The sequence below is a fragment of the Triplophysa dalaica genome, chromosome 22 (assembly GCF_015846415.1).
Source record: "Triplophysa dalaica isolate WHDGS20190420 chromosome 22, ASM1584641v1, whole genome shotgun sequence".
Lineage (NCBI taxonomy): Eukaryota > Metazoa > Chordata > Actinopteri > Cypriniformes > Nemacheilidae > Triplophysa > Triplophysa dalaica.
The window spans coordinates 8,910,198-8,937,847 of record NC_079563.1 but is presented as its reverse complement, the minus strand read 5'-3'; the positions used below and the strand labels follow the sequence as shown (position 1 = coordinate 8,937,847).

Here is a 27,650-nt window from a genome sequence, read left to right as displayed (position 1 = left end):
AAGCGCATCCATGGATCAAAGAACTGCTCGACACAGCTCTGTGGTCTTAACAAAGGTCTTTGATTGAAAAATGTCGTCCATGCCTTAAGGGAAATCTAAGGTATGAAAGTGCACTATAATACACTTAAATATACTTTGTGCTTTTGTCACACAATTGGGTTCTTAAGCTTAAATACAAAAATGATCAAATATACTTAAGATCTAACTGTGCTATTCCGAGACACCATGAACTACAAAAGCTATATTTGTTGTATATTAAGTACAAAATGAATGTATGACAATAAAGCACTTTAAGTAAATTATGGAAGAGTATGTACTACGTAGTGCACTTTTTTTTTTACCCGGGATAACAACCTCTTGTGGTCAGCATTAGTTTGGGATAAGTGAAAGTGTTAAAATAATTTAAACAAAAAAAATCTACCCATCAAAATGACTCATTGGTCAACATAAAATATGTTATGTTGTTTATTTCATTTTGGGTAAAAACATCCTGGTCATTCTAAACAAGAAATTTAGCAACCTATAGATTGTCCTATTGCCGGCTAACGTAAACAAATCCCGTAAACATTGTTTATATTTTGTACCCAGTGGCTGTTCTTATAATTTCTCTATGATGGGAACCGAAAGAGTTTCTGGGGAATCCGAACACGTGGTACTATTTTTATTACAGTAGTGCAGGCCGTCATCAGGCGCGACCCTCAGAGCATTTTTCCAGCTCAGACGAGCGGGGGTCACAGGGAACCATGTGAATAGTAAACTAAACAAACGTTTTAATTGGAATTTTGTTTTTTGTTTCAAAAGTACATCAAAAGTAAAGATGTTCACCCATAGATGAAAATTCTGCTGTTAGCCTGTTAACCCTTGCATGTTTTCCTTATCTTTCTGGTGATATTTGTTTGCAACACAAAAGTAAAATTCAGCGGTTATTTATTCTTATTACTTCATCATTTTAGGCTTTCAGTTAAAGGTTGATCATATTGACATACTTTTCCACTAATCGTTTGATTCATGTTGTTTCAAATTGTATTGACTTTTTCGTCTGTTGGTCACAAAAGAAGATATTTTGAGAAATGTCTCTGTTGTTTTGTGTTCATGGAAGTCAATTGGAATCAATGTTGTTTGCTTACCAACATTATTCAAAAGATCGTCTTTTGTGTCCAGCAAAAGCAATAAAACCATTTAGGCAGTACTGGAATTCAACAAAGTCTTATGGGGGTCTCCCTCATAAGACTTTTTTTGGTGGGGGTTAGTCTCACGATATACAATTTATACAAAATACACAATATATTTGATAATTATATGCATAACTATATACTATTTATTAAAAACAGGCTTACATAAAAGAACAGGCTTCTTTCACTGTCCTACACTTAGCAGTCTTTAGATGTGGGGCGGGGCATTTCAAATTGAAAGAGACATGACTTAACATCAATTATTGTAAATAATTAATTCACAAAATTTACCATATCCTTTGAAGGATTAGTCTCCCCCTTCAATTCCAACACTGCATTTAGGTTTGGAAGGACATGAGTGTGAGTAAATGTTTTGTTTATTATTATTCTTGGGCTCCTTTTTATTAAAGTCAATGGACTTGTGACGTGTTTTGAGAACAGCGCACTCTAGCGGCTCAAAAGAAGAACGCGCACATATTACTGATAACTTTAGTTGATCATTTACAGTGTTTAAGGGTGAACAGAGAAATAAAACCAGATAAAAAATGTCTAAAACTGATGACAGCTAGTGTTGACTGAAACATGAACTAACATGCCCTGCATTTGAATATCATGGGTTTAAGGATCTTTCAGTCCACGATCATCACTGGTTGTTCCTTGACGTAAAAACCTTAAAAATATATACAGACCTGTCCCTTGATTTATAAAAACAAGGCAAAAACATAAAGTTTGCTTTAAATTGAACTGCTTAAAAAAATATTTTCCAGAGAATAACAAAAGTCTCTAATGTTTGTCAAAAACGAGACTACAATACCCAGTTATTCCATAAGAGGGCGCTCTTGACTGTACAATTGATCGAGTCTAAAGAGCATGACAGAGTACATAACCACAATGATCATAAACCACAATAATCCAACATTCTGCTCTTACCTGAACCTCCACAGACACTGCTTTACTGTAAAAGATCTGCAACACATTGAAAAACTTACAAAACACCATCATTCGTCATTATTATCCGGCCAATGGTCTGGTCAATAACATTTTATCAAATTATATCAGAATTTATTTGACCATGTCATTCATAAATGATGTACACAATATTCACCTTACAAACACAGCCGTCTTTATGTTAGTTGGTCTATTCTAATAAGTACCAATACTCATTCATGACTGAACTGTACACACCAGTACTTCATGTATCTGCTCTTTCGGACTGTTTATACACACAGCATCATTTGCACTCTATACTGCTCACTTGCACACCAGGAATACTACACTGAATGCTCATTTGCACTAATGGACTACTCTCATAACTAGATTACCTCATCTACTGCACTGTAACTTCAATAACTGCACCAACTTCTCTACTGCACTGTAACTCATCTATTGCATAACTGCATCTATTGCATAACTAACTGCATCTACTCATCTATTGCACTATAACTTCAATAACTGCATTAACTCATCTACTGCACTGTGACCTTATTAACCGCATTAACTCATCTACTGCACTGTAACTTCAATAACTGCACTAACTCATCTACTGCACTGTAAATGTATAACTGCATCCACTCATGTATTGCACTATAACTTCAATAACTCATGTACTGCACTGTACCTTTAATAACCGCACCAACTCATCTACTGCACTGTAACTTTAATAGCTAATGTCTGTAACTAATGCACACTCAAATCACTTGCACTATTGTATAGTCAATATTGTTATCTGTTCATAACCACCTGTACATTAATGTTCACAGTATATAGCCTTCTGTCTATATTGTTCATAGTACATACCGACTGTCACATTTTCATAGTACATGGCCATTGTATAGTATTTTCCTAATATTGTATTCTGTATTTATTCACACTGTATATCTGCACTTGCTAATTGCACTTCTGGTTAGACCTAAACTACATTTCGTTACACTGTACTTGTATATGTGTAATGACAATAAAGTTGAATCTAATCTAATCTAATCTAATCTACTCACATGAACTGTTTCCAAACCAGAGGGTCATGACAAAAAGATGTGGAGGTACATTTTGAGCTGGTTCATATTAACATCTATCATAACAACATGTTCGATGTAGTAGGACTTCCAAAGAACATTCAATGTATGATATATACGATGTGTGCTCAGAAAGTGAATTTTAGCTTCGCTGGTGTTTTAATATGTTGGGTATGTGCACGCTGCTGAACAGCATTGGACAGGCACTTATTCTGTGGTGCAAAAATGTTTTTCAAGGGCAGACTTTAATTCGAGGCCTCTCAATAAAAGCAGGATGTCTATTCAATGTACGAGCTGGATCCTTCACATGAGTGTTCATGAAGCTGAAAAGGCTACAGACTGAAACATTATTCAACATGACCTTCGTACTCAGCTTTTCAAATGTTGATATTGTGTTTATGGCATAAAACTATATGGAAATGAGAATTTTAGTGATGCATTAGTGTATGTGTGCATAAACACATATAATGCATCCAGATTAAAATGTGTTGTGGTTTTCATTTATATAAACATATTTATAAACATAGTTCACTAAAATGTGATTATTTTAGGTCAAACAATGAATCGCATTCAGAATAAAAGTTTGTTTTAACAAAATACACTCACCTAAAGGATGTGTGTTTGACCCTCTTTCGCCTTCAGAACTGCCTTAATTCTACGTGGCATTGATTCAATAAGGTGCTGAAAGCATTCTTAAGAAATGTTGGCCCATATTGATAGGATAGCATCTTGCAGTTGATGGAGATTTGTGGGATGCACGAAGCTCCCGTTCCACCACATCCCAAAGATGCTCTATTGGGTTGAGATCTGGTGACTGAGGGGGCCATTTTAGTACAGTGAACTCAATGTCATGTTCAAGAAACAAATTTGAAATGATTCGAGCTTTGTGACATGGTGCATTATCCTGCTGGAAGTAGCCATCAGAGGATGGGTACATGGTGGTCATAAAGGGATGGACATGGTCAGAAACAATGCTCAGGTCAGCCGGGGCATTTAAACGATGCCCAATTGGCACTAAGGGGCCTAAAGTGTGCCAAGAAAACATCCCCCACACCATTACATTACCACCATAATTGCATTAAAGAGAAATTGAACAGGTGTTCCTCATAATCCTTTAGGTGAGTGTATATATCCATGTACTGATCATACTAATTTTGTATTTATAAACAAAAATACATAAATATTTAGATGCATTTATTTATATTTACCAAATTTTTTAATTATATATAAATGTTTATCTATTTATATTTTTCCTAAATTTATGTGGGTGTTAATAAACACAAAATAAATATCTAGAGTACACAGTCAAATTATGTGGAAACAAACTTATTCTGGATGCGATTGATCATTTGAGAGCCTTAATAAATTTCAAATAAAATATATTCTTATGCTTATAGGATAAAAAGAATATGACAACGGTGGTCTCACAAAATACCTTTCTGCTGTCAATTTAATAACTTCAGCATATCTAGTGAAGGAAGGAATGAGAAAAAGTAAAATTCCTAAAACACACAAATTGAAGACGACAAATAAAGAAGCAAGACCAAGTTCTTTCCCCAACATATTCTTTCGTTTTACTTGCATTTTTCTTTAATGGAGCGATACATCAAAAGATTCTTAGAGGCCTTGCAATACAAGCATTCAACACAAACTCCCCCAAAGTCCTCTTACTAGCTATCAAGGAAAACTCTAAAACATCTTCTGTAGATTCTTCAAGATATGTTTGGGATTTGTAACAGAATTCAGAAATGAAGCCCTCCTAAAAACGGGGACAGTGGTCCAAACACCCCAAATCTTTTCAGATACATTGAACAATATCCAAACCCAAGCACCCGTCCCGCCTTGAACCCCTGACCAACATTTGCAAACCATAGCAGATAACCCCCATTAAATTAAACAAAACAAGTCTGCGAAAGTTTTATACATAAAACAGAGACAAACACTTAGAAGTCACAAAAGAGGTGGTGTTAAGGGGTCATGACAATCTACTCGATGAATGTTTGGTACCCGTTTAAGGATGTAAGCCTCTCTCAGGCATCTAAAGCATTATCTCAGAGGCTTTATCCTCATCCTTTGATATTTTTTTCTTTGCAGAATGGTTACACAACTACAAGGCCGACTGAAACCTTTAACAACCGGCTTTTACGTTTCAGTGACAAAGCCATATATTACATTAAAACACTGATTTTTTTCTTTGGATGAGTTCCTTTTAAATACAATGTGGATAACATGCAAATTTAACCTCGTGCTTCAAGACTCGTGTGCGCCCAGGTGTATCCAGAACTAAATGAAATGGAAAGTACATGAGGTTCTATCTCAATGCCAGCACACAAATGTCATGCTACCTGTATAGTTATAAGCATGGCACATAACCAATCGGGTAACATTCAGTATTGAGTCCTTGCCAAACGTCCTGATGCCGGAACTAAGGTTTTTCTTGACAAAAACAGTACAGTGAAAGCAAAAAGTTCTGAAAATAAGATTTGGTAAACAATGGTTTCACATCCTGCCATTCTCAAAAAAGTACAGAAAAGCAACCCATTTAAGTTTTCGGTAAAAGCAAAAACAAGGCTTCAGTCAATGGTATATGTGTGGAATATGGTCCACTCTAGAAAATACGGCTGTATACAGAAAAACTAGCACTGAAGATAGATACAAGAGGTTTACTCATACAAACAAGTAATAGCATAAGAGGAAAAAAAGGGCTTTTAATGTCCAAATTTTGAAAACATTGCGTTTCGACCGATTGCGTGTGCTTCTACAGTGCTACTTCAGGTGTGTAAAGTTGCAAGACGTAAGGCATGCGTGCTCATCCTGGATGAGGTGGACATTAAACATCTCAGTCACTTTCCACATACTTTCCAAGTGCAACTAGAGGCCTGTAATTATATTTACCACAATCCATAGCAAAGAACTCTGAGTATTCACCAAACGTGGTCCAAGCGTGAAATTTCATCGGGGACTGATACATTTTTATCATGCTTCACTACAATACAGAGAACTGAAATACACAAGCAGACACATTCATTTCTCCATCCATCTCAGCAGGATGAGACGTCTTAACATTTTGATGACAAATCGGTGTAGTTTTAGTTATAATCAACGAAAAAAACAAAAGCAACAAAGTAAACATGACATTTGGTTTAGGAAACACTTGAAAATGTACATTTACATATAAATGTGTCAACACTTGAGTTATTAATGCACTCCCCTTCGTTATAATTGGCATAATGAAGGGGGTTTCCCCCCACACACGTCATTTCCAAAACAAACATTTTCACTGTTGCTGTTTATTTTCTTTTATGTTTTTCTTAAATTGTTGTTTTTTGCTCAAAGCAATTGTATCATACGTGCATTGGGTATTCACAAATAAGCACTCTATGTAATAATGTCGAGTCAAAATTTCCCTCTCCAACCACACAACAACAAAAAAGAAATGATGCGGAGCGAATCTTGCTTGTTTAAAAAAATTCAGAAACAAATCTAATAAACTGAAATTTACAAAATGGATTTTTTGTCTTTTTTAAACTACTGAATCTAATATGACCTTACACCACCCCAATGCTAAGTCTATATACTGTATATATATATATATTTATATATATTCTGTATTTTATATACACATGTAATATCCCCATGTATTTCTTCATCTCAGTTTTCCCACTGTTACAGATCTTAAATGTCTTATCTATATCAATAAATAAATAAGAACCATGGTTTTTTTTGCTACGCCCCCTTTTCATGGTATTGTGCGATTCTCCCCTGAAGCTGTCCAGGAGATTTTTGCATGTAGGGGGCATCAACTCTACCAAAAAGAGAATGACATGAGAGAAAAAGGGCGAGAGACATAAGAAAAATAAAACAGAGAGAGAGAGAGACAGGAAGTAAGGATGAGGGTAAAGGAGAGCAGTAGGTAGCTGTAGGAGGTTACTACGCCTGCGCGTTGGTGCCGTTCTTGTCGGGGGAGTTGGCTGCGTTGATGGAGTTGGCAGTGCCGTCCGGCTGGATGCTGTCCTTGCGTGGAGGCATTCTCTCGTTTATTCGGTCCAGACCACGCGCTTCCTCGAAGCTCTGGATCTTGTGTTGAGGGTTGAAGCCTTGGATAGCTGAAAGTGGAGCAGAAGGTAGAGAAAAAGTCAGTTAGTCACAGCTATTATGACAGGTACTGTAATGGACTGAGATACAGCTACAAAAACATTAATTTTTGTCATTTTTGCTTTTAAAAGCATGATTTAAAATACAAACAAGTATTTAAATGAGAGCTAAATGAGTACAGTAATAATCAAAATATGGAAATAAAACCACTTGTTAACTACTACGTACAAACTATCACATAGAAAATGATACAAGACAAAACAAAGCAAACATGCAATTTTACATCAATGCCACTCTGTCGATAACAACAAAAACAGAATTTTAAATTGGCAATCTTTTTATATTGCATATTTTGGACTTTTAGTGGAATTCTTAATGTGAAGTTCATATTTGAATAAAAAGCATTTTTTATTTTATAATTTGTATAATTTGTTCTCTAAAGTTCTTAGAACAGTTCTAATGGATTAACTCCAGGTCATGGATTCTCAACATAATTCATGTAGGCTACTTTTTATTAAAATCAGTATATGTCTAAGGTTACTTTAAAAATAAGCCTTCTGGTTAGACTGAAAACATCATAGACGTCTAATAAAAGTGCAGTACTGTCAGTTCACAAACTATGAAAGTCCACATTATTTCCATGAATTTAACACAGAAATTTGAACTGGGTTTCAAAACCCTCCACCTGTGCATATTTAGTCTATAAGAATACCACAAACAATCCTGCACAAATCTAACTTATTCATTTTAAACATCACCGGTAACTATCTAGTATGCATCTACTACTACAAGGCCATTCTTCCCCAAAGAACACTCTAAAAACAAAGATAACGCAAAGCTAAATATACCAAAACAAATAAGCTAAGAAAAACACAGGTAAGGGTGCACATCAAAGATTAAACTAAAAAACAGAAATGTTGGTAAAACCCACATCACCCATCTGACATTACAGGAAAAAGCATGTACTGCTCCACTACCTTCTTTGGTCAGATATTGAAACTGATCATATTTAGTCTCTCTGTGGTTTGTTCGCATCCCTGTACCCAAAACAGCTGATCTGCATTTACAATTCGGAGCATTACAGAAACAACAGTCAACAACCAGGTCCACAAAATACATCACAGCACCACGGTCACAAAAAAAAGAGCTACGAGCTTGTATGTTAGAGTTCTTGAAACATGGAAAAATGACCCCATACTCCTAATCTTACTGTGGATGTATCAGTGCACATTCCCAAGAAAATTTATTTGTAACGGTTTATATTTTCATACTAAAAAGATATTTGTAATAATTGTTCTTCCCCAAATGAGACTTTATTTTGGATTATTTTTCTAAACCTGCTAAAGTTTCAACCAGTAGTTGCCACACAGTCTTCACTTGAGCCTACAACATCTGGACTATAAATACAGACACCCAACACCACTTGAAAAATAATAAGAGACCACTCCAAAATTTTTGTTTCATTTTGTGAACTAGCCTCAATTTCAGTCCAAAATTCTAGATAAATGATTTGCAGAAAATTTAATCTAAACTCGTCAAATAATAAAATACAATTCTACAAAGAAAATAAGTTGATATATACGTCTGAACAAGTTGTTTTTCCGATTGCAATACTAGTATCGGTAATGCCACAGATAGCCCAAAAATTCTGGACATGGCAACGAAGAAGGCATGAAAACATGCCAGCATATGTCTGTTAGATAATAAAGCCTGAAGCAAACTATAAAATAATTAGAGATATTCAAGCAAAACTATTAGTATATAAAAATACCCAGATATCAGATCAGCACTTGGTATCGGCCGATAACCCGAGCACAGGTATCGGGAAGGAAAAAGAGTATCGGAACATCTATATAAACAACACAATACTAATGGTTTACTTGTATTGTAGGATCAGTTCAAAAATGAAAATATGCTGGAATAAGTCTGACTTTTATCACAGTTTTCATGCATCATGTCAGTCTTTAACATTGTTGTTAGATGACTTTGTCATTCCTGAGGTTTTATAAAAATTCAAGACGCATCAGACTGAAATTGAAAACACATGAAATACAGATTTTAGACAAAACTGGAGTGGTCTCTTATTTTTTTTCACTGCTACAATACACTCATTTAACTTTACATGGTTTGCAAAATGGCACAAAACAAGACACAAAACAAACAAAAACCCAACATACAAGTAACGAAAGCAGCAACTACAAACAAACAATATTCACACGAACGACAGACAGCTCATGACAGGGGGAGGGGGTTTGGGTTTAACACACAGACAACACTGAGAAGGTTTCACAGATGTCTTGCGTACCTCGTGCTTCCTCTGCTTCTACGGTGGCTGTGTAAGCGTGAGTAGTAGTGCCATGCCCAAAACGAACGGGGAAAGAGAGTGAGTCAAGTTATCAATGCAATCACAAGTCCATTCAAATCCCCCCACCTCCACTTATTCATTTGACATCAGCCCAAATGCATTCCCCGATACACAGGAACATAACCTGAAGAGTTAGTTGAGTTAAGAAGCATCGTGCAGAACAAATTTCTGGTGAAGTTTGCATTCGAGAAACCATGCTTTTGAACCTGCGTCGCCAGACATCAGACACAAACGCCGTTCTATTTTTAAAGCTGAAGGTATACAATAGCCAAACAAGGAGAGGCTTCCCGTGTAAAACTTCGTGCGACATACTGTATACGCCTGATGACAGTTTATTTGTGGTCTTCACAGGAAGACGAGAAGCGAGGCAGCTTTGAGCGATGTGTCATTTAATTTCTATTTTCTATAAACTTAACCACAACAAATAATGATCAACAGACATTATGATTTTATTGCGATACGACAATTATCCTTGTAAGTGTAAGCATCCTATCAAAAGGTAAATAAATGAACGCAATGTATCCATCATACAAATGTTACGGCGCATCTATGGTTTCAGCAAAGCAAACCTCATTGTGTTAAAGTGGTGTTAGTAGGCCAGTTAAGATGGCAACAACCAGCAGGCTGGTGAGTTTTTTATGTGAATGCTGGGAGAGAAAGCATGGCATGCCAACAGGCGCCGGCTAAATTGGGTCATATTGCGTCACAGCCAAAAGCCCCCATCCCTGCGACAGCATCACACGCAGCGTCTCCTCGGCACACGCCGTGATCTTATCGGAAGTTCGGCAGGTCCCAGGCAAATCTGAAGAATGCTGGTTGATTGAAAGCAATGTAATTTGGAGGTGAAAATTTTTAGAAATGTTAATGAATGCAAGATGATGATTGGTGTGCTGTACCGGGGGGGGGGGTGGAGCTGACGGCATAGAGGAGAGAGAGAGAGAGACAGAAAGACTTAAAGACAGTGAGTGATGGAGTGAGCAGGAAGTTGGTAGAGAGCAGGTATCGCTGTACACAACATTGCACGGCCAGAGCAGAGAGGACAGGCATGAGACTTACCGCTCTGCAGAGTCTGTCTACCTCCTGATAACACACCCAGAGGCAACGTGCCAGTGGGGGTCAAGCCCTTTAACTGCAACACGCTCTCATTCTCCTCTCTGCAATAACAAAAATACAGCCTTTAACATTCTTTTCATATGTAGTTGTACAACTACTATCATGAAATAATAATTTAGTACCAAAGGGGACAGTGGGCCACAAGGCCCCAGCTGATTTCTATGATGGAAACTAAGGGTATAGAGAGATGTATGGCTTAATATGTTGTAATAGCCTTACACTACTAGAATTTGTCGTTAGAAACATCAAATATTTAAATTTCTTAAAAAAAAAAAATGTAATACATTTTAACCTAAGGAGGCCACTGTGTTATTTTTCGATGAGGTAAAATGGTTGCACACACAGGCAGCCAAACTGAACACAGACACACTAATCAGTTCTTTAGTTAATATAAGGTGCTTTATGATAAAAAAATATTAAAATAATGCTAAAATAATAAAGAAAATAAAGATGCTATTTGGTGAAGGAACAATACAAACATTCATATTAATAACCAAAATCATTGCGAATTGAATATATACACTATTTTTTTTGCCATTATAAAACGCATTTTATCCGGAATTTGTTTGTTTTTCATATAGATAAATAAAAATCAGTAACGTTCTCTCTCTCGGTAATAAGCTGACTGGGGCTAATATTCACGCGTGCTCTAATACAGAATAAATAACCAAACCGCAGGCATCTATTATTGTTTTTTGTCATTATGAGAAAACACTGATAAAGTATACAATTATGGTGTATGATGATGTCTTAAATAGTCTTAAAGATGTTATTTTAAAGCTATGGCTTATTGCATGTTAACCTTGAACAGATGTTTACAGAACACATTCTGCTTTTATGGCAGGGATGCTTATTGTGTCAAGAGGACAAACTGCCACCTACTGTCCTTTTGTCTTTATATATCTGATCTTATGTTTGACGTCTCATATTTTACTGTTATATATGAAAACCGTGTGTAGCGTTAAGAGAACGGGTTTAGGTTGCAAACCCCAAAAAACAGCAGCCTCAGAGTAAAAGTATGTTTTCAAGTTTATGAATACTGTGACAGTTTCACTTATTATAACATCAAATATATAAAGTCAATGCCATTGTTAGTTTATCAAGCCATATATCTCTCCATTCCCAAGGTTATTTTTAAAAAAACAAAATATTTCTTATTATTTGGCCATTTTTATAAAGAATAAAAATATAATTATTGTCAAAATCCAAACCATACTGCTAATATTTAACCTAAAGAATTTGACCTCTGATGAAGCAAATTGGAAAAAGTGTATGTGTACATCTTCGCATATATTTGACCCTGTTCAGGATAGTTTAGGAAGCCAACTTTGGGTGAACTATTCCGCAAATTTATTTATTCATACTTTGTTTTATTTTGCACAAAAAAAAAGAAGAAGATTTATCATTTACTCACCCTCTTGCCATTTCAAACCTATATGACTTTCTTCTACAGAACATAACGGAAGATATTTTGAAGAAAGTTGTTAATCGAACAACAGCGTTACCTATTGACTCGCATTGGTTTTGTGTCCGTACAATATAGGTGAATATGCACCCGTTAATAGGTTTCCAACATTCTTTAAAATATCTTTCGTGTTCTGCAGAAGAAAGCCATACAGGTTTGAAATGACATAACGTTGAGAGTAAATGATGAAATTTCATTTTTGGGTAAACCAATTGCCTGTAATGAAAACAAAAGAAGTCTATGACGTGACCTAATCATCAAGCACAACAAACCTGTGTTAGTGTTTGTGTGTGCCTGTGTGTGTGTGCGCTTATGATATGTGCAAATTTACCTAAGAACAGAGAAAACTCTGGCCATCTTGCCAATGGCACGTATCTTATTTCGGATAACTTCCTTGCGGACTGCCGGGGTTCCACCTGCCACAAACAAGCACGAAATACACAGACAGAGAAAAGACGATAACTTTAGATCATAAAATCGCGTTTGCATTTGTTCAATATTGCTTAAATGCAGATTTATTTTATATCTTTAAGTAAATAAAAAAATGACTGGTTAAACGAGAGCGTTTTAAAGAATATTCTCCTTGAAACTTTTCCTTTTGCATACGTAATCAAGATCAAATGAGGCATAATATCCACAACTCCCTCAAGAAATCAAATAAACCCATTTCAAAAGGCTCACAGACATACAGAAGAAGTGTGTCAGGGCAAGATATAATTATGCACCATTGAAAAAAGGACAAATCGAAGAACAGTAAATGGGACACTGTATCCCTTCATGACAGCTCTTCAGAAGGGGGAGGTGGGCCTCCAAATGGGTTCATCTGGTTTGTTAATGGCATAACTGTCCTTTATCTCTGGGCCCAAAACCAGGTCAGATCTTGATGGATCTTTCCACAGGTTGAACATCTGTCCACATGTTCTTACCTTCACAGGTGTCGTCTCCTTCTGACATGAGCTCATCATCCGAGCAGATGTTTAACACGTTGACCAGCATCTCTGTTACTGAAAGCACACAAGAGAGAACTTCAACTCGACCTGCCTGATCTATTTGATCTATGATGACCATGTTATGCAAACCCAGAATTATGTATAGATGTGTGAAAATCTCTTCGACTTCATCCCATAATGCTGAAAATTATTTCAAGCAAGAAGTCACAAAAAACTACTGTTTTCCCTTTACCTTTCTCGCCGACGAAGGGCAGTGACCACGTGAAGACGTCCATGAAGTTGGGCAGCCAATACGGGTGAGGAGAGCAGTTGAACTGCCGGATGTTCATGACATTGTTCTCGTATTTCAACACAGCAGCTTCAGGGAGCAAAAAGGTACAAAGTGAGCTGAAAGATTTTGGGCTGTGGATGTTCATCACACACCCTTAACAGTGATACCCACTTAAAGGGGTCAATGTGTGGGCGCGAAAAGGTGTTTTTCTGTGTTTTCGGTGTGATATAAGCTGCCCATGCATGTATTAGAAGACGTAAAATTGCAAAAAATGTCGGAACAAAATATGCATTCCATCTAAAAGTGAATGCTCTTCCAGACCCTGAAACGCCTTGTGTAACCACACCGCCACAAATCTACGTCAGTTAATGGTATGATTTGACAAAGACCGCTCAAATGTTTACGCAAGTAAGGTGAGCGTACCTGTCAGTACAATTGCTTCAGAACTTGATATAACACTTTGGTCACAAGCTTGCAGTATTTGACCAATCACTACACACTGGTTAGCTGGCCAATCATAGCACACTTCGCTTTTCAGCACGATGTGCTTTGTAAAACATCTGCGCGTTTCACAATCTCTTCATTTCAAACCTGTGTGACTTTCTTTCTTCTGCAGAACACAAATGTTGGTAACCGAACAGCGCATGTACCCATTCATTATATTGTATGCACATTAAATAGGTGCCGGTTAACAACTATATTCCTTAAAAATATCATCTTATGTGTTCTGCAGAAGAATTTACAGAATTTTTACCATATACACAAACCAATTTTCACCCCCTCAGGAGCGCTCTTACCTTTATTGTTATACACATCTAAGTAGTTTGGTGCAGAGAAGATTGTGATTAACGACGGGAAGCCTGTCGTCTGACTTTTTCTGTACATTCGATACCTGCAAAGGGGGGATCAGTGAAGGGGGGACAGAAAAAACATTAATGACTCAGACAGACCGTAAACTTGGCAGCCTGGTTTAAGTGTGTTATGTGACGGACTCACCCTGCGTCCTGGGCTTCATGTGCTCTTATAACTGACAACAAGTTATTATGCATCAGAAAGTCACATACTGCGGGGTAACTGACAGAGATGGAGAGAAAGGTGCAATTAGTCGCTTCAATAGTCCGTCAATCAAAACCTCGATGACTAATGCAGAGAGGTTCCATTAATATGCAATTGTCAAGTCGGTTACATCGTGTGGGCAGCCGCGCAGTACGCTTGAGCGTGCACGCCTGTGGGCTGAAGTACCTGTAGAAATATGAACATCCTCTCACGCTATTGTGACAGAAGTGCTCAGCGTTCTTCTCGCTGCCGTAGTCCTCGCCAGGGTCGGACCACAACAGATCGCACATCGGCCCAAAAGCTGGTGGCTCTTTAAACCTGTCCAACTGTTGAGCAAACCCAACCATCAGCCTGTTTGTAAATCAATCACAGTGCGATGTTATACCATCTCGAGGCACGTGTCTTACCTTCCTGATGTCGTCGAGGCAGGTGATCTCTGGGGACAGGCCTCCGTGCACGCACAGGAACTGCTGGTTGAGCAGGGCGGCCAGGGGAAGGCAGTCGAAAGCCTCCATGCAGGCGTCGTACACGCGCTCCGAGTACTTAATCTTGCCTGCGACGAGAGCATTCCAATAAAAACCTCTTTGCATCTCTACACAGGAGCGGACGGGACAAGCTGCGCTGTCTGTTTGACATATCGCAGTAATGTTGGGTGGGTGGGTGAGTGAGGGCAGACTGCTCCTTGCCAACTTTCCAAGGCTGGAGTGGATGGAGGAGGAGGATGCAGCATGCCTTGTTAGGTGATGTTGCGGAGGACTGCGCGCTAATTGAGATGAGCCGAGGAAACCAGCATGGCGGGAGGTTGATTAAAGCAAGCTGAGGCCAGAGACAGGTTGCAGGCAGAGTGGGGTCGCATAACGCCGTTAAATCCTGACATTTCGGAACGGACCAGCTGTGCGATGTATCGTAAACAGCACCACTGACAGATGAGAAACAGGCTACCTTGTGATGAGCGAACGTGGCGGAATGGCGTGACATTACCGAATGCTCTTTGATTAGCTGGGTGGAGAGAAGCCAAACAGACCGACTCAATGTGGGTCAATCGGGGGGGGGTGAAGACCATGTCGATACAAACGGTAAACGTGTCTGGTCACTGGGTTTGTGAAGAAGTGGACAAAATGTCTAATATCTAACCGTGCTCATGACGCAACTTAAAAGTTCATCGTGGACCAAAAATATCGTTCGCTAATACTCATGGCGATATTTATGATTATGGTTTGACCTCCCTGTGGTTTGGGGGCTAGGTGGCTTCCGCGTGACTCTGGACCATGCCATAAAATCGAATGTGAACACAACGTACGAATTCTAAAAATGACCAGTGGTTATATCTCTGATCGTGGACATAAAGATCAATGGCTGCTGGTGGAAAGCGAGGATGAGGGATGAACAATGAGGGTTTGGGTTAGCTGTTAGCGTTTTGTCATGACTGGGATGATTTAAAATCTAAGTGAGGATTGATGAGTGCCGAAGAACGACACTGAGCTCTCCGCCCGTAGCTTTTCATTCAATACTCTAAAGACAAGATCTCTCTTGGGAGGCCGAGATGAAATGGGGAAAATATTGCTATAACGGAGTAGAATGATGTGGCAAAACCTATTTCGTTCTCTTGATGCTGCTTACACACACACACACACACACACACACACACACACACCGAAAGAGAGAGAGGGTGTATAGAGCTTACATTCTTGTTTAAAGGTGAAGTACTCTGTGAGATGCCGACACTCGTGGTTGCCTCTGAGGAGGAAGAGGGTAGTCGGGTGGTTGATCTTCAGGGCCCACAGGTACAGCACACACTTGCAAATGCAAAGTAAAAAACACAAGTATGAAAACGCACAACGTTGATTACTTCCTTCAATACATTTGATTCTTCTTATTGTCATCATTAACTCATCCTCGTCGTTTCAAACCTGTATGACTTTCCTTCTTCCGCAGAAGAGATTTTGAAAAAACGTTGCTAACTGGCACCCATTGACTAGCATTGAATATTGTCCGTACAATAGAAGTGAATGGGTGCCAGCACCCTTCGGTTACCAACTTTCTCCAAAATATCTTTTTGTGTTCTACAGAAGAAGAAAAAGTCATGCAGGTTCGAAATGACAAGAGGGTGAGTAAATGATGAAAGAATTTTCATTTGTGGGTGAACCATAACATTCAGAGCCACACATTGTAACTCCCTTCAAAAGACACACACCCTATGTAATGCTTTCAAATGTTGTTGATATGGACACTTAGTATAATGAATGAGATCAAAGTGATTACAGAATTAAAAACATGTTCCATCAAGAAGAAACACAATGTTGGCAACCAAAATCATAGCATAGTGGATTAAACCAAATTGATATGCTGAAAGGCCACAAGACAACAGGTATTAGGTATAAGAGGATTATACCTTTATTCCCTCTGCTTTGCTATTATAGGAAAAGTTCGCCCAAAAATCAAATATGTCACGGTTTACTCGACCTTATGTTGCTCCTAGTCGTCTTTCCGCATTAATATAATAATGTACATGTAAGAATATTCAATTAGTACAATTTTACAAGCCCAAAAATACATTTATTGCAAATCTGATACTACTGTTTCATGTGATTAGGAAGTTCACTCCAAAATAAAAATATATTTTGAAGATTATATTTTGAAACTACATTATATGGACACAGAACCTCGTGCTACGAGATAAATGTCCCACATGCTACTAAAAAATGTGATCACTATTGATTCATGGTAGTGACCTAAAAAAATTAAGATATTCTGAAGAACATCATCAAATGAACACTAAACCACAGACATTTTTCAAATCTGTTACAGCAAAAATGTTCTTCTGCAATGTGAAAACAAAGAGAAGGCTTTGCATTCACATGTTTACACTTCTTTAGCGCACTTAAGCGAGCAAAAATCATTGCATCTTAACAGATGAATATGAAGTATTATAAGCCTCCCACATGCATACTCTGAGTGCGTGTAGAAGGCAACAGACCAAGCTGCCCATTCAATTTAAAGAGAAGGAAGACTATAAATTTCATGACGTCATATTCATTTTAAACTTGCACATTACTTCATATTTATACGTGCATTTTGCAGGCTTATTACAAACCCACCGCTCTCATTAAGCAAATTCTTAAACTACCAGTACAAGACTACCAGTCAAATATGTTGAAGACTTCAAATCTCGTAGGTGCTTGTGTGGCTTTTGAAGAAATATCATGACTATCAGTCAAGACATGCAAAAAGCAACTACATTTAAAGTTCATTTAATTTAGTGTGATAGAACGCATTTGAATTTTTCTTTAAGAAAGCGAAGGTCACGTACACTTCAAAACCACCGAAGCACTTACACATTCGAGCAGGCAGATCTGAGCTGATAGGGTAAAACTATGATTACAATCTTTTAACATTCGCTTCCCATATCATCTCTCAAGCCAAACCCTTGTCATCTCTGAAACTAATTACTCAAGACTCAAATATTTAATTTTATCTCTCCTTCAAATCTACTCCTGTCAGTCATTTTTAACTTTGCTAATCTATAACATGAAACACCTGCAAGGCTCTCCCGCTACATAAAAGCAAGAACAACAGCACTCTTAATCAGCCTTTATACACATTTATCTGTTCTGTCCGCGCAGGAAGGAAGTACAGCTGTTTAGGTCTGTTATCTTTTAACGGGCCTGTTTTATCAACGCGTAAATGTGCCAGAAGCGATATGCTCACAGGAATACTTAAAAGTACAAAGTTCTCCGCACAGCTCTGGGTGGGGTAACCTACGAAAGCTTTTGATGACTGCCGCGTCCCAGTCAGAGGGCATTAGCGGGTGGTGCGGAGGATGACTGAAGTTCGTCCTCTGTGCTCTGTGATGTCCAGGGAGGGAGCATGAACTCAGCGTGGCCTTTGTCGCTAGACGTGCACACGCAAACTCTCTCTCTCTCTGTGTGTCTCAGGTGGCTCTGGGCTCCGGACCCTCAGCAGTGTTTGATGGTATTGAGCATCAGCGTGTCTCCTCTCTTACGGTGGCTCTTTTAACCGTGACATTTCTACCCTGAACTTTGCAACAAACGCGCAACGCAGAGGTGGAGGCTTTTTTGAGAGCCGGGGCAACAGTGTGACATCAGTCATCAAGGACGAAGGCATAAAAGCTGCAGGGTAACAGACAGACCAGCAGCTCCTAGCAAGATACATTCTGCACGTAACATTAGTGATAAAAAACTGACAGATCCTGTTTTGCAGGATACATTTTTTTAAAGGTAGTTCATAGGTAAATGTAACTTATTCACCCTCGTGTTGTTCAAAACCTGTACACGACTTTTCTGAAGCTGTTATTTCGAGAAATGTCTCAGATGAAATCAATGGGGACCAGTGTTGTTTGTTTACCAACTTTTTTGAAATACCTTTTGTGTTCTGCAGAAGAAAGTCATACAGGTTTGGAATGACCTGAGGAGTAAATGATTGTTGAACTCTAAACAATCAACAAATGTGACATTCTGATTTCATCATCACAAGACAAAACACAAGGTGCATGACACAGACCTTCTAAAGGTACATCTAAACATTGTGCGTTTTTTAAAGTATTATGATACGTGTTTAGTGACGCACTAACAATACAAGTTTGAGCACAGCATTACCGAGGGTGTAAAATGTGACATCATGATCCTTTCAGCAGTAGAACTACAGTTTTACAAGGATGAGTGGATTTGCCTCTATGTAAACAGTCCCTCACTCGTATCCTTGCATGTATCGTGTGAGGTTCACCGCCTTTACATGGTCATGACAAGAGTCTGATGTTTACACAAACATGGCTAGTATGTGATTTTATCACACAAGTTCCATGTTAACATGTGCTTTGTTTAAATCTGTTGTCGACACTTTAAGATCATGTTTTTTCTTGCCCCGTAAAACTCCACTGTAACCATTTCACATTAATCATGATTCTTGTTCTTTTTACAACTTCTTGCTCGAGGTGCTCAACAGCCTGCCAAAAAAGCGGTTGACAGAGTTGCGTAACACTAGAAACTCATTTGCTGACTGTTAACCCTACTTTACATCTGACGGTTAAACATTACAAAGCAACACTTACCTCAATACTAAAATATCCTCGATCCACATAGTCTCCCAGAAATAGATATCGTGTGTTGTGCGGGGACCCGCCCACCTCAAAGAGCTTCATCAGGTCGAAGAACTGCCCGTGGACATCACCGCACACTGAATACAGAGACAGCACAAACACATTTAAGCTTGTAGCAACAACAAAGAGAACAACATAAAAGTGATAGTTCACCCATAAATGAAAAGGTCATCATTTAACCTCTTGTCACTTCAAACCTGTATGACTTTCTTCGCTGAAACAAAATATATTTTGAAGAACGTTGGCAAGCGAACGACGGCGATACCAATCTATTGTATGCACACAAAACCAATACATGTCAACGGGTATCGCCATTGCCCTGTTTCCCACATTCTTCAAACTATATTTTGAGTTCTGCAGGAAAAAAAAAGTCATACAGGTTTGTAATGAAAAGAGGTTAAATTATGACCTTTTCATTTTGGGTGAACCATTTTTAACAAAGTGAATCAACATAGGATGTGGCCGACGCAAATTGCACAGCGTCATTGCGCAAGATTTGAAGAGTTATCAAAGTAATACTTTGTCATATCAACGAACAAAAGCATATAGAAGTGGAGATGTTATGCCAACTGAGGGTGCACAAATACTTAAACCACTAAAAGGGAATGCACAGATACCAGGCCCCTTAAAAACAACAGAATGAAACATCGATAGTGGCCACCACACACACAGACAGGATGTGGCCAAACCAACACCATTTCCTTTCGAGTGCTCACAGGGTGAAAAGTCGTCAGAACGAAAGCACGGCCAGACAAAAAGCTTCCCAATCACCACCACTGCAATTTAACATGTCATTCTGGAGTCCAATCATTATACCCCAGGGTGCGGGTTCCATGTTATGAAAAACCTAAGCGTTTGAGGGGGTTGGCGGACAGGGCAGCCATGCCCATTTATATCCACACACCTGTTTGTGTATTCGTTTGAGTCTAGGGAGTGTTGGGGGTTTCCTGTGGCCTCCGCTGGGGAATTAAAGGCGGGCAGGTGTGAGGGTGTGTGCGCGAGTTTCTCTGACCTTTATAGAGCAACCGTATTATGTGTTGCTGTGGATGACTGGCTCCATATGAAAATAATCGCGTTCTTGTCGCTGGCTTGAGGATTATGTCAGGGTCGAGCATAATCTAGAAGATTAAGGATGATATCAGAGACACTCGATCGAGTAACCGCTGAGCCTTGAGGGTACTTTTGCGCGTCCGATACCCTTTTTCTGCAGAAACGGGGTGGTGCTCATGCAGAGCAGGCTCCTATTTTTATTGACTTGAGACAAATGATGATGTAACGGACATCACGCATACACAGATATTAAACGACATAAGGGCGAATAACAATGAAATAATCTTTTTTTTTATGAACTATGCCTTTCATTGAAAAAATTTCCCCCGGACATTTACCACATAATTTTTAACCTTCTAGCTCTGATCATCTGGCTTGTTTTGGGGATTGACAGCCAGCTTGGGAGGAATCAGGTGTGTAGGCGACTATCGTTGGCAGTGGACATAAACTTCTTGATCGTCTCAGAGCACAAAGTGTGCTAAACGTTCAGTGAAAACCCTGTATAAACCACATCCTGAATGTAAACGTTGTGCTTTTCTTCAAATCACGACATGTTTGTAGCGTCACCGCAGGAATGAATCATCAGAAAAAGCATGAAACAGCACAGGCGCGTGAACCTACCTGTGATAGGGGCCTCTACCTCCAGCATGCATTTCTCGTTGCGGAGGATGTTGGCACCGTCGTTGATGATGCGTAGGGCCGCTTCCTCCTCAAGACGGCCCTCTTTTACCAGGTGGCTCTTCAAGAGCTCCACTTTGGGCTTGCCGTCCTCATACAGGTCTTTCAAGGGGAGCCCTGTTGTGGGAGGGTACGGCACCGCTGCGGGAAAGATAATAAGAGTCTTGTTATTACAGGGAAAACATCCTGGCATAGTTTGATACATGATATACACCTTTAACAAAAGTTTTAAATACTTTTGACTGTGTCAAAGAATGACAGAATCAAGGGCTGAGGAATTTTACGCTCCGGCTGTTGAAATCACACAGTGTTTAGAGCTACCTGCAAAACAATGTTTACGGCCATAAAGACAGCCGATAAAAGTGTGTTCAAGTCTCAGGGTCTTTCATAACATCTGCTGACCAAGGTGTGTGAAAGAATCCACAGATTCACCATGAAAGCCAGATGGTGTATGTTAAAAATGTAGAACCAAAAGCAAAGCTAAAATAAACTGCATGTTGTGACTTTAAATATGACTTTACAAGCTTTTCAGAAAACATACTTTAAAGGGATAGTTCACCTAAAATGAAAATTCTGTCAATTTATTCACCTCAGATTGATCCAAATCAGTTTAAAATGTCTTTGTTCTGCTAAACGCAAAGGAAGATATTTGGAATAATAACCAAACAGATCTCCTCCCCTATTGACTCCCATGGTATTTATTTTGCGTTCTAGGGTATTGAAATGGGGGATGAGATCTGTTTGGTTACCTTTCTTTGTATCCAGCAACTATTTTGAATTCGGTTTTCGGTATCGGTGGAGAAATTTTGCATCTGTAAATCTCTCAATTTTATATTAGAAAATTCTACAGACTTGAAAAATAACCAGATTTATAGTTATGAATGAATTGAGTAATTTTAGCTAAAGCCAAACTCTCACCAACCAAAAAGGAGCACACCCATGAAGTACCTTTAATATTCTGTGCGCTATGTCTTTATGTTGCTTCTTCAAAATGAGTATAAGAGATTATTTAACATCTTATACGACCACAAAAAAATCTAAAAAAGGAGCTGTGTCAATAAAAGCGCACTTCTCTAAAAGCCACATCATTTGAGGAATCACTCATGTCAGACACACAATACATACAGGATAAGTGGAAAGCTGGAGTTTAATATTTACCATGTAACAGTGATAGAAATATAAAAAGGCATTCTTTACTTTAGCACGCTTCTCCAAATACAGCAGAAATAAACTAATGCATGACATTCATGCTTGCAAGTTATTACTCAACCCTCAACAAAACCTGAAAACATTCAATTGTTTGCTTAGAGAGTAAAGATTTGAAAATGCTACACTTCGCAATACACGGAGTTGGAAATGAAACGTATGCACTAAACTGTCATTACAGTTATTGGTCAGAATTTGGGACTCTCCCACAAAGCTATGTGGGTTATCAGAACACATATGGCCACAGCTGGTCCCATCCCTTCCCCCAACCAACACGTGCATGCAGGCCTTGTTAAGAGACACGAAGCCCTATTTGTTGTGAAAACGACTGCCTAAATAAACCCTCAACAAGCCATGGGATTTCACATTCAGGAATCGTTTGTATAACCAAGCACACCAGAGATCCCTCCAGCGGCTGGCATGCAAACAAACGCCTGCTGAAATCACTCTGCGTCCCACCCGGTCTTTGAGCTATTTTCAGTTGTAGGAATTCCACAACATTCAAATCAGTTCAAGAAGAGCCGGGATGTTACGTCCTTACGGTCTGGGCGTGGTAAAAGCCCAGCTGTTGGCAGCGTCGTGGAATCCTCTCCGCCAGGGTCACAGGCCAGGTTTGCACTGCTCGCGCTCCACAAGAATGTGGGTCTGGCGGACCACCACGGCTTTCAGCGCTGGGACCACAAGCATGATCTGCCACAGTAAAACTTCAGGCTCAGATGACTCTGAACCTTCCTCCAGTGGAGGAAATGGAATCGAAGGATCAGGGGTTATAACAAATAAATGATTTTTGGAGCCTCTTCAGATCTAAATCAGAGGCGGGGCAAATGAGGGGGGCGTCGGTCTGCCAGTAGGAGGAAGAGAAAGGTTGAATCTTTCATGCCTGACAGAGTGAAGGAAGGACACCTGCTCATTTGCCTGTTTAAACTAAAGCAGCACAGGGCTATTACCCGGCTCGAGGGTTGAGTTCATCTTTCTGCGGCGACACCAGTGAAAATACGTAACCTCTCAGCATGGCACATTTGCATGTAAAAATGAAGCCTTCAGGACGGATAGGAGAGATTTTACTATGTGTCGAAATACACAGCGTGCACTTGTGTGCCACACCTAATGATAAAGAATAAAAGCACCCGGGAAACGTAGCTATCGTTCATCAAAGCTCCCCCGTACGGCTATTAAACATTTTTCTCATTGGACCGCACTACATTATTAAGGAAGTCAGTAAAAGTGCTACTTCCTGTGTGTGTCTCATCTGTGGTTTTATCACAATAACAGCCTTTTGACTTTTACAAAATATTCAGGTTTGGCATCTAATTCAGAGCTTCTTGCAAGTTGACGCGTGCTATCTTGAGCTACACATGCAAAACTAGAGAGGGAGAGAGGGAGAGAGAGAGAGAGAGAGAGAGAGACGGGGCCTGGGGTCCGTTAATCATGCATGAGGACAGAATAATTACACAAGCAGGGTGACGTTGACCCTGACAGCTCCAGTTTCTATCTGTAAATAAGCCAAAAGGTCAAAACATCAAATTCACCACCAGCCTGACAGGGGACTAAAACAATAGGCGGTCGGACTCAAACTCATTTCTAGGTGACGTGCATCAGACACAGATAACGATATGATTTCAGGGTGGGTAAAGTGTTGCTGTGATGTGAAGCTATGCTAGCGCATTCCCCACCCAAGAAAAAAAAGTGAACCCTGACTAGTTGCAACTAGTTTCAATGCACACAACACTTCCCTGTGCTAAGCAGGAGAGAGTGCGAAAGAGTTGCGTGGAAACGTCTAGCAACTAATCAAACCTTTTTTAAAGGCACTTAACCCCATCTTCCCTCCGCCTCCGTCTCATTGTTTCCAGCCCGGCTGCGCTGATGAAAAACGACATTGCGATCCTTGTTTCCCAACGCTCCGTGCTTTAGCTGTGGGAGGACTCATCAAGACGTGGCCTTGCGAGAACCTCAACTCCCACACATCACTTCAATCATGCTGGAGCTTATTCTCACAGAGCCTATAGTTCTTCCAAACACAAGCTGCTATAATCATTTACCTCCCAAACATGCTTTTGTTCTGGGTAAAACAACACCGGTGCGAGTCGATCCAACCAGGCAAAATCCTTGATCGGTTACATCACGATAACGACTGGCTCGATCGATTCAATAGTATTAGCTTTCATAGAGAGGGCTTGTCTTATGATGTCGTACAAACCCCTTTGTCCAACCCCGAACTTAAAGGTGAATGTAAAATATTGGCGTTCCACTTGGCAAGAATTCAACACTTACGCAGTATAAGGTGCTAACAAATCACACTTGCACGGACGTTATTTCCTATCTGCCGTCCTCATTCTCCAATAAATGTCAAAGCTACGGTGACGTGTCTGCCTAGCAACCACAGCAAACATGTCCCCACAAAAACATTTTCAGACAGTCTGCAATTATGCATACGCGTGGAGTAAAATCCAGGTGTTCGAGTGCTTTAACTGAAAGAAGGCATTCAGTGAAACCTGGAACCAATTTGCCAGTGTATGGACCGCAATGCTCCCGTTCTCGCAAAACGTGAATAACAGATCTAAGAAAGAACCGTCTCTACGGTGCTCTTTAAATATATTTTTCATAGGGATTCATATTTTGACCTTGTGCATTAAATAGCCTGACTTGAAACGAAACCTTGAAGTTATTATGGACCCAGAACTGTACTACTAAAGAGTCCAGTGACATCTGCTCAACCCTTCAAATTGAGATGGATCAGAAAACACACCCAGCTGACTGTATCCCATTAGGGACCCCTAAGCAAGAAGGACAGAGTCCTGTGTCGTTGGACACAGCGATTTTAATAAAAGAAGTCAAAGATCCTCATGTGCTTTAATACCCATGAAGACCTCATGATCCAATTAGAGTATTACTCTACTGTCTATGTACCCTCTGGTGTACGAAATTCCCTGGAGCCCTTGATAGGGAGCTGATGCTCACTTAATCAGAGGTCAATCCTTGCTTACCTCTACGTCAGATTATGTGTATAAGGTTAACTGGGATCACACGGACAACTTCAATTAGTTTAGTTCTACCTCTAACTAAATCTTTGTGGACACTGTGACATTCTGCATAGAATCACTGAATTTCACACTCTTGTAATGAGGGAGTCCACTTATTGCCTTGAACTAAGAACAACAGCAGGAGGATCAAAGCTACAGTAATGTGACATAGGCAAGACATTAATTGATAATGATGATACGTACTTACCTAAATAAACAAACATAAGATGATCTGGCTGATTTATTTTAATCGTTAGAAACATAAAGACAATATATATGTTTTTGGCATATAAACTATTTTCTATGGCAGGGCGTTCATTGTCGTTTATCTGGAGAGCTTTGCATATTCAGACCACAAAGAGCACCATGCTACAGCAATGATGTCCCTATTATAGCCTAATTTAATAACCACTTTTATTCTACATAACATTTGACACAACATTTTGACTCAAACTTCGATTTGATATGATCCTCTCATTTATGCTACTTACATGTGAAGCAGCCTGACAAAACCACCTGTCAAATGGACCTTCAACATGTGTCAATAACTAAACCAGACCGACAAAGTTATCTAAAAAGTCAACCAACACAACACATGTGCACGGATGACTGTATTTCTATACACTCTGCTTGCCAACACGTAAACTGAATGTTACCCATCAGCTACCAGAGCGGGTAAAGCTAACAGATGAAGTGAAAGAAAACGTTGAGTTTTAGAAATAAAATGTACCTTTAACCAGCCGTTCGGTGGTGGATTGTTTATTCTGCTCCTTCCCCGACATCCTCAAATGTCTGTCGGCGGAATAATTGTAATTCCTCTGTGTAGCTGAAGCCAGCTAGTCGCGTTAGCCCGCTAGCTCGGCTAAGCTACCGACGTTTCAGTTCGCGAGGAAAAAGTCCCGACAGCTCCGCTGTAGAAGCGGGTAAACCGAGTGAGAGGGCTCGTCTGGGTCCCTTTGTTGGTATATACACTCAAACGGTGAAGGGAAGGGGGAAGGGGAGCCCACTGTAGCGGCAGAGTTTTATTTTCTGCAGTGTCTGTCCTTCGGCTTTGCTCACACAGGCGACCCAGCTGCTGTCAATTTCTCAGAGGGAGGGGGAGGCGGGGGTATCTGCGAGAGGTCGATTCCCAACGGGTCGATTCCCAACGAGTCGATTCCACGACTCTGAACAGCCCTGGCAGGTGTGAGATTCAAACGACGAGCCACTAAAGTGTAGTATTTTCTGTTTAGTTATATTTCTGTGGCGGCGATGCCTCCCCAAAATAAAGGAAGTGAAGCCTATGACTTCCGCATTGCAAAATCAAGTGGATGGGCATGGTTTAAAGAAGTTAACGTTGCCAAAGCAGTAATATTATATACGCTATTTGAAACCTAAAAAAGAAAAAAAAATAACAATTATAAAACAACAATAAAAGTAATGGGTAAGAATCGAAAGTGGTTAGAATAGATTCTTTCTGAGTCGACTTTGCTTAAAAACGATTCTCTTGTTCTTGATATCTGACAGAACGTTGCTGATTGGCTCGCACTAGTGAAGAAGATTAAAAGACCCAATCACACGCCTCAGGATCACCCTGGGGGCTGGACACTTGAACAACACAAACCCCCAGTATAGCTTGTGTGATTTACTCACTCGTCTACAGTATTGTTTGTTTTGTGTAAGGGACAGAAAACGTTTTTGTTTGACACTGACATAAAAGACGAAAAACCTCCTCACAACTGTATGGTTTCGTCGTGTATGTTGCTTAATATTTGGTACTAATCTTAACTTTTATAGAAGTTGTACACAGTTATTACAAAAATGCTGCTGCATAGGGCGCACATTTATGTGCTGGTTTGGTAGGCTATTAACCCATTACTGAGAAAAACACATTATTCATAACTTCATAATTAAATATAATGGAATCGATTCTATCGACTCCTACGGCTGGATTCGGAATCAGAATCGATCCCCGAGGCTGGAAGCACAGCGGCGCGCGAGGGGAACAGCCCACTGCGAGAACCTGCATTCTGCGGTTGAGAGTTTTGCCAAATGACTGCTGTCCTGTTGTTATTAAACATTCACCCTGGTTTGTTTTGCGT

At 39.5% G+C, this 27,650-nt stretch overlaps 1 protein-coding gene across 2 annotated transcripts; it reads right to left on the bottom strand.

Annotated features, from left to right (window-relative positions):
• Nucleotides 1–4,616: 4,616 nt before the first annotated feature.
• Nucleotides 4,617–26,984, bottom strand: ppp3ccb (protein phosphatase 3, catalytic subunit, gamma isozyme, b). Of its 2 annotated transcripts, XM_056737293.1 has the most exons (14): nt 26,300–26,983; nt 21,287–21,484; nt 19,568–19,692; nt 16,184–16,295; nt 14,907–15,052; nt 14,686–14,825; nt 14,440–14,517; nt 14,241–14,335; nt 13,405–13,530; nt 13,149–13,226; nt 12,554–12,638; nt 10,701–10,798; nt 9,585–9,611; nt 4,617–7,290 (listed from the first exon to the last, which is right to left on the bottom strand). In XM_056737293.1, the coding sequence occupies exons 1-14, from the start codon at nt 26,349–26,351 to the stop codon at nt 7,115–7,117; spliced, it is 1,536 nt and encodes a 511-aa protein (XP_056593271.1). In that variant the 5' UTR covers nt 26,352–26,983; the 3' UTR covers nt 4,617–7,114. The 2 variants fall into 2 exon arrangements, with proteins under 2 accessions (XP_056593271.1, XP_056593272.1); XM_056737294.1 differs by lacking the exon at nt 9,585–9,611 and having other exon boundaries at nt 26,300–26,984.
• Between the last annotated feature and the right edge of the window lie 666 nt (nt 26,985–27,650).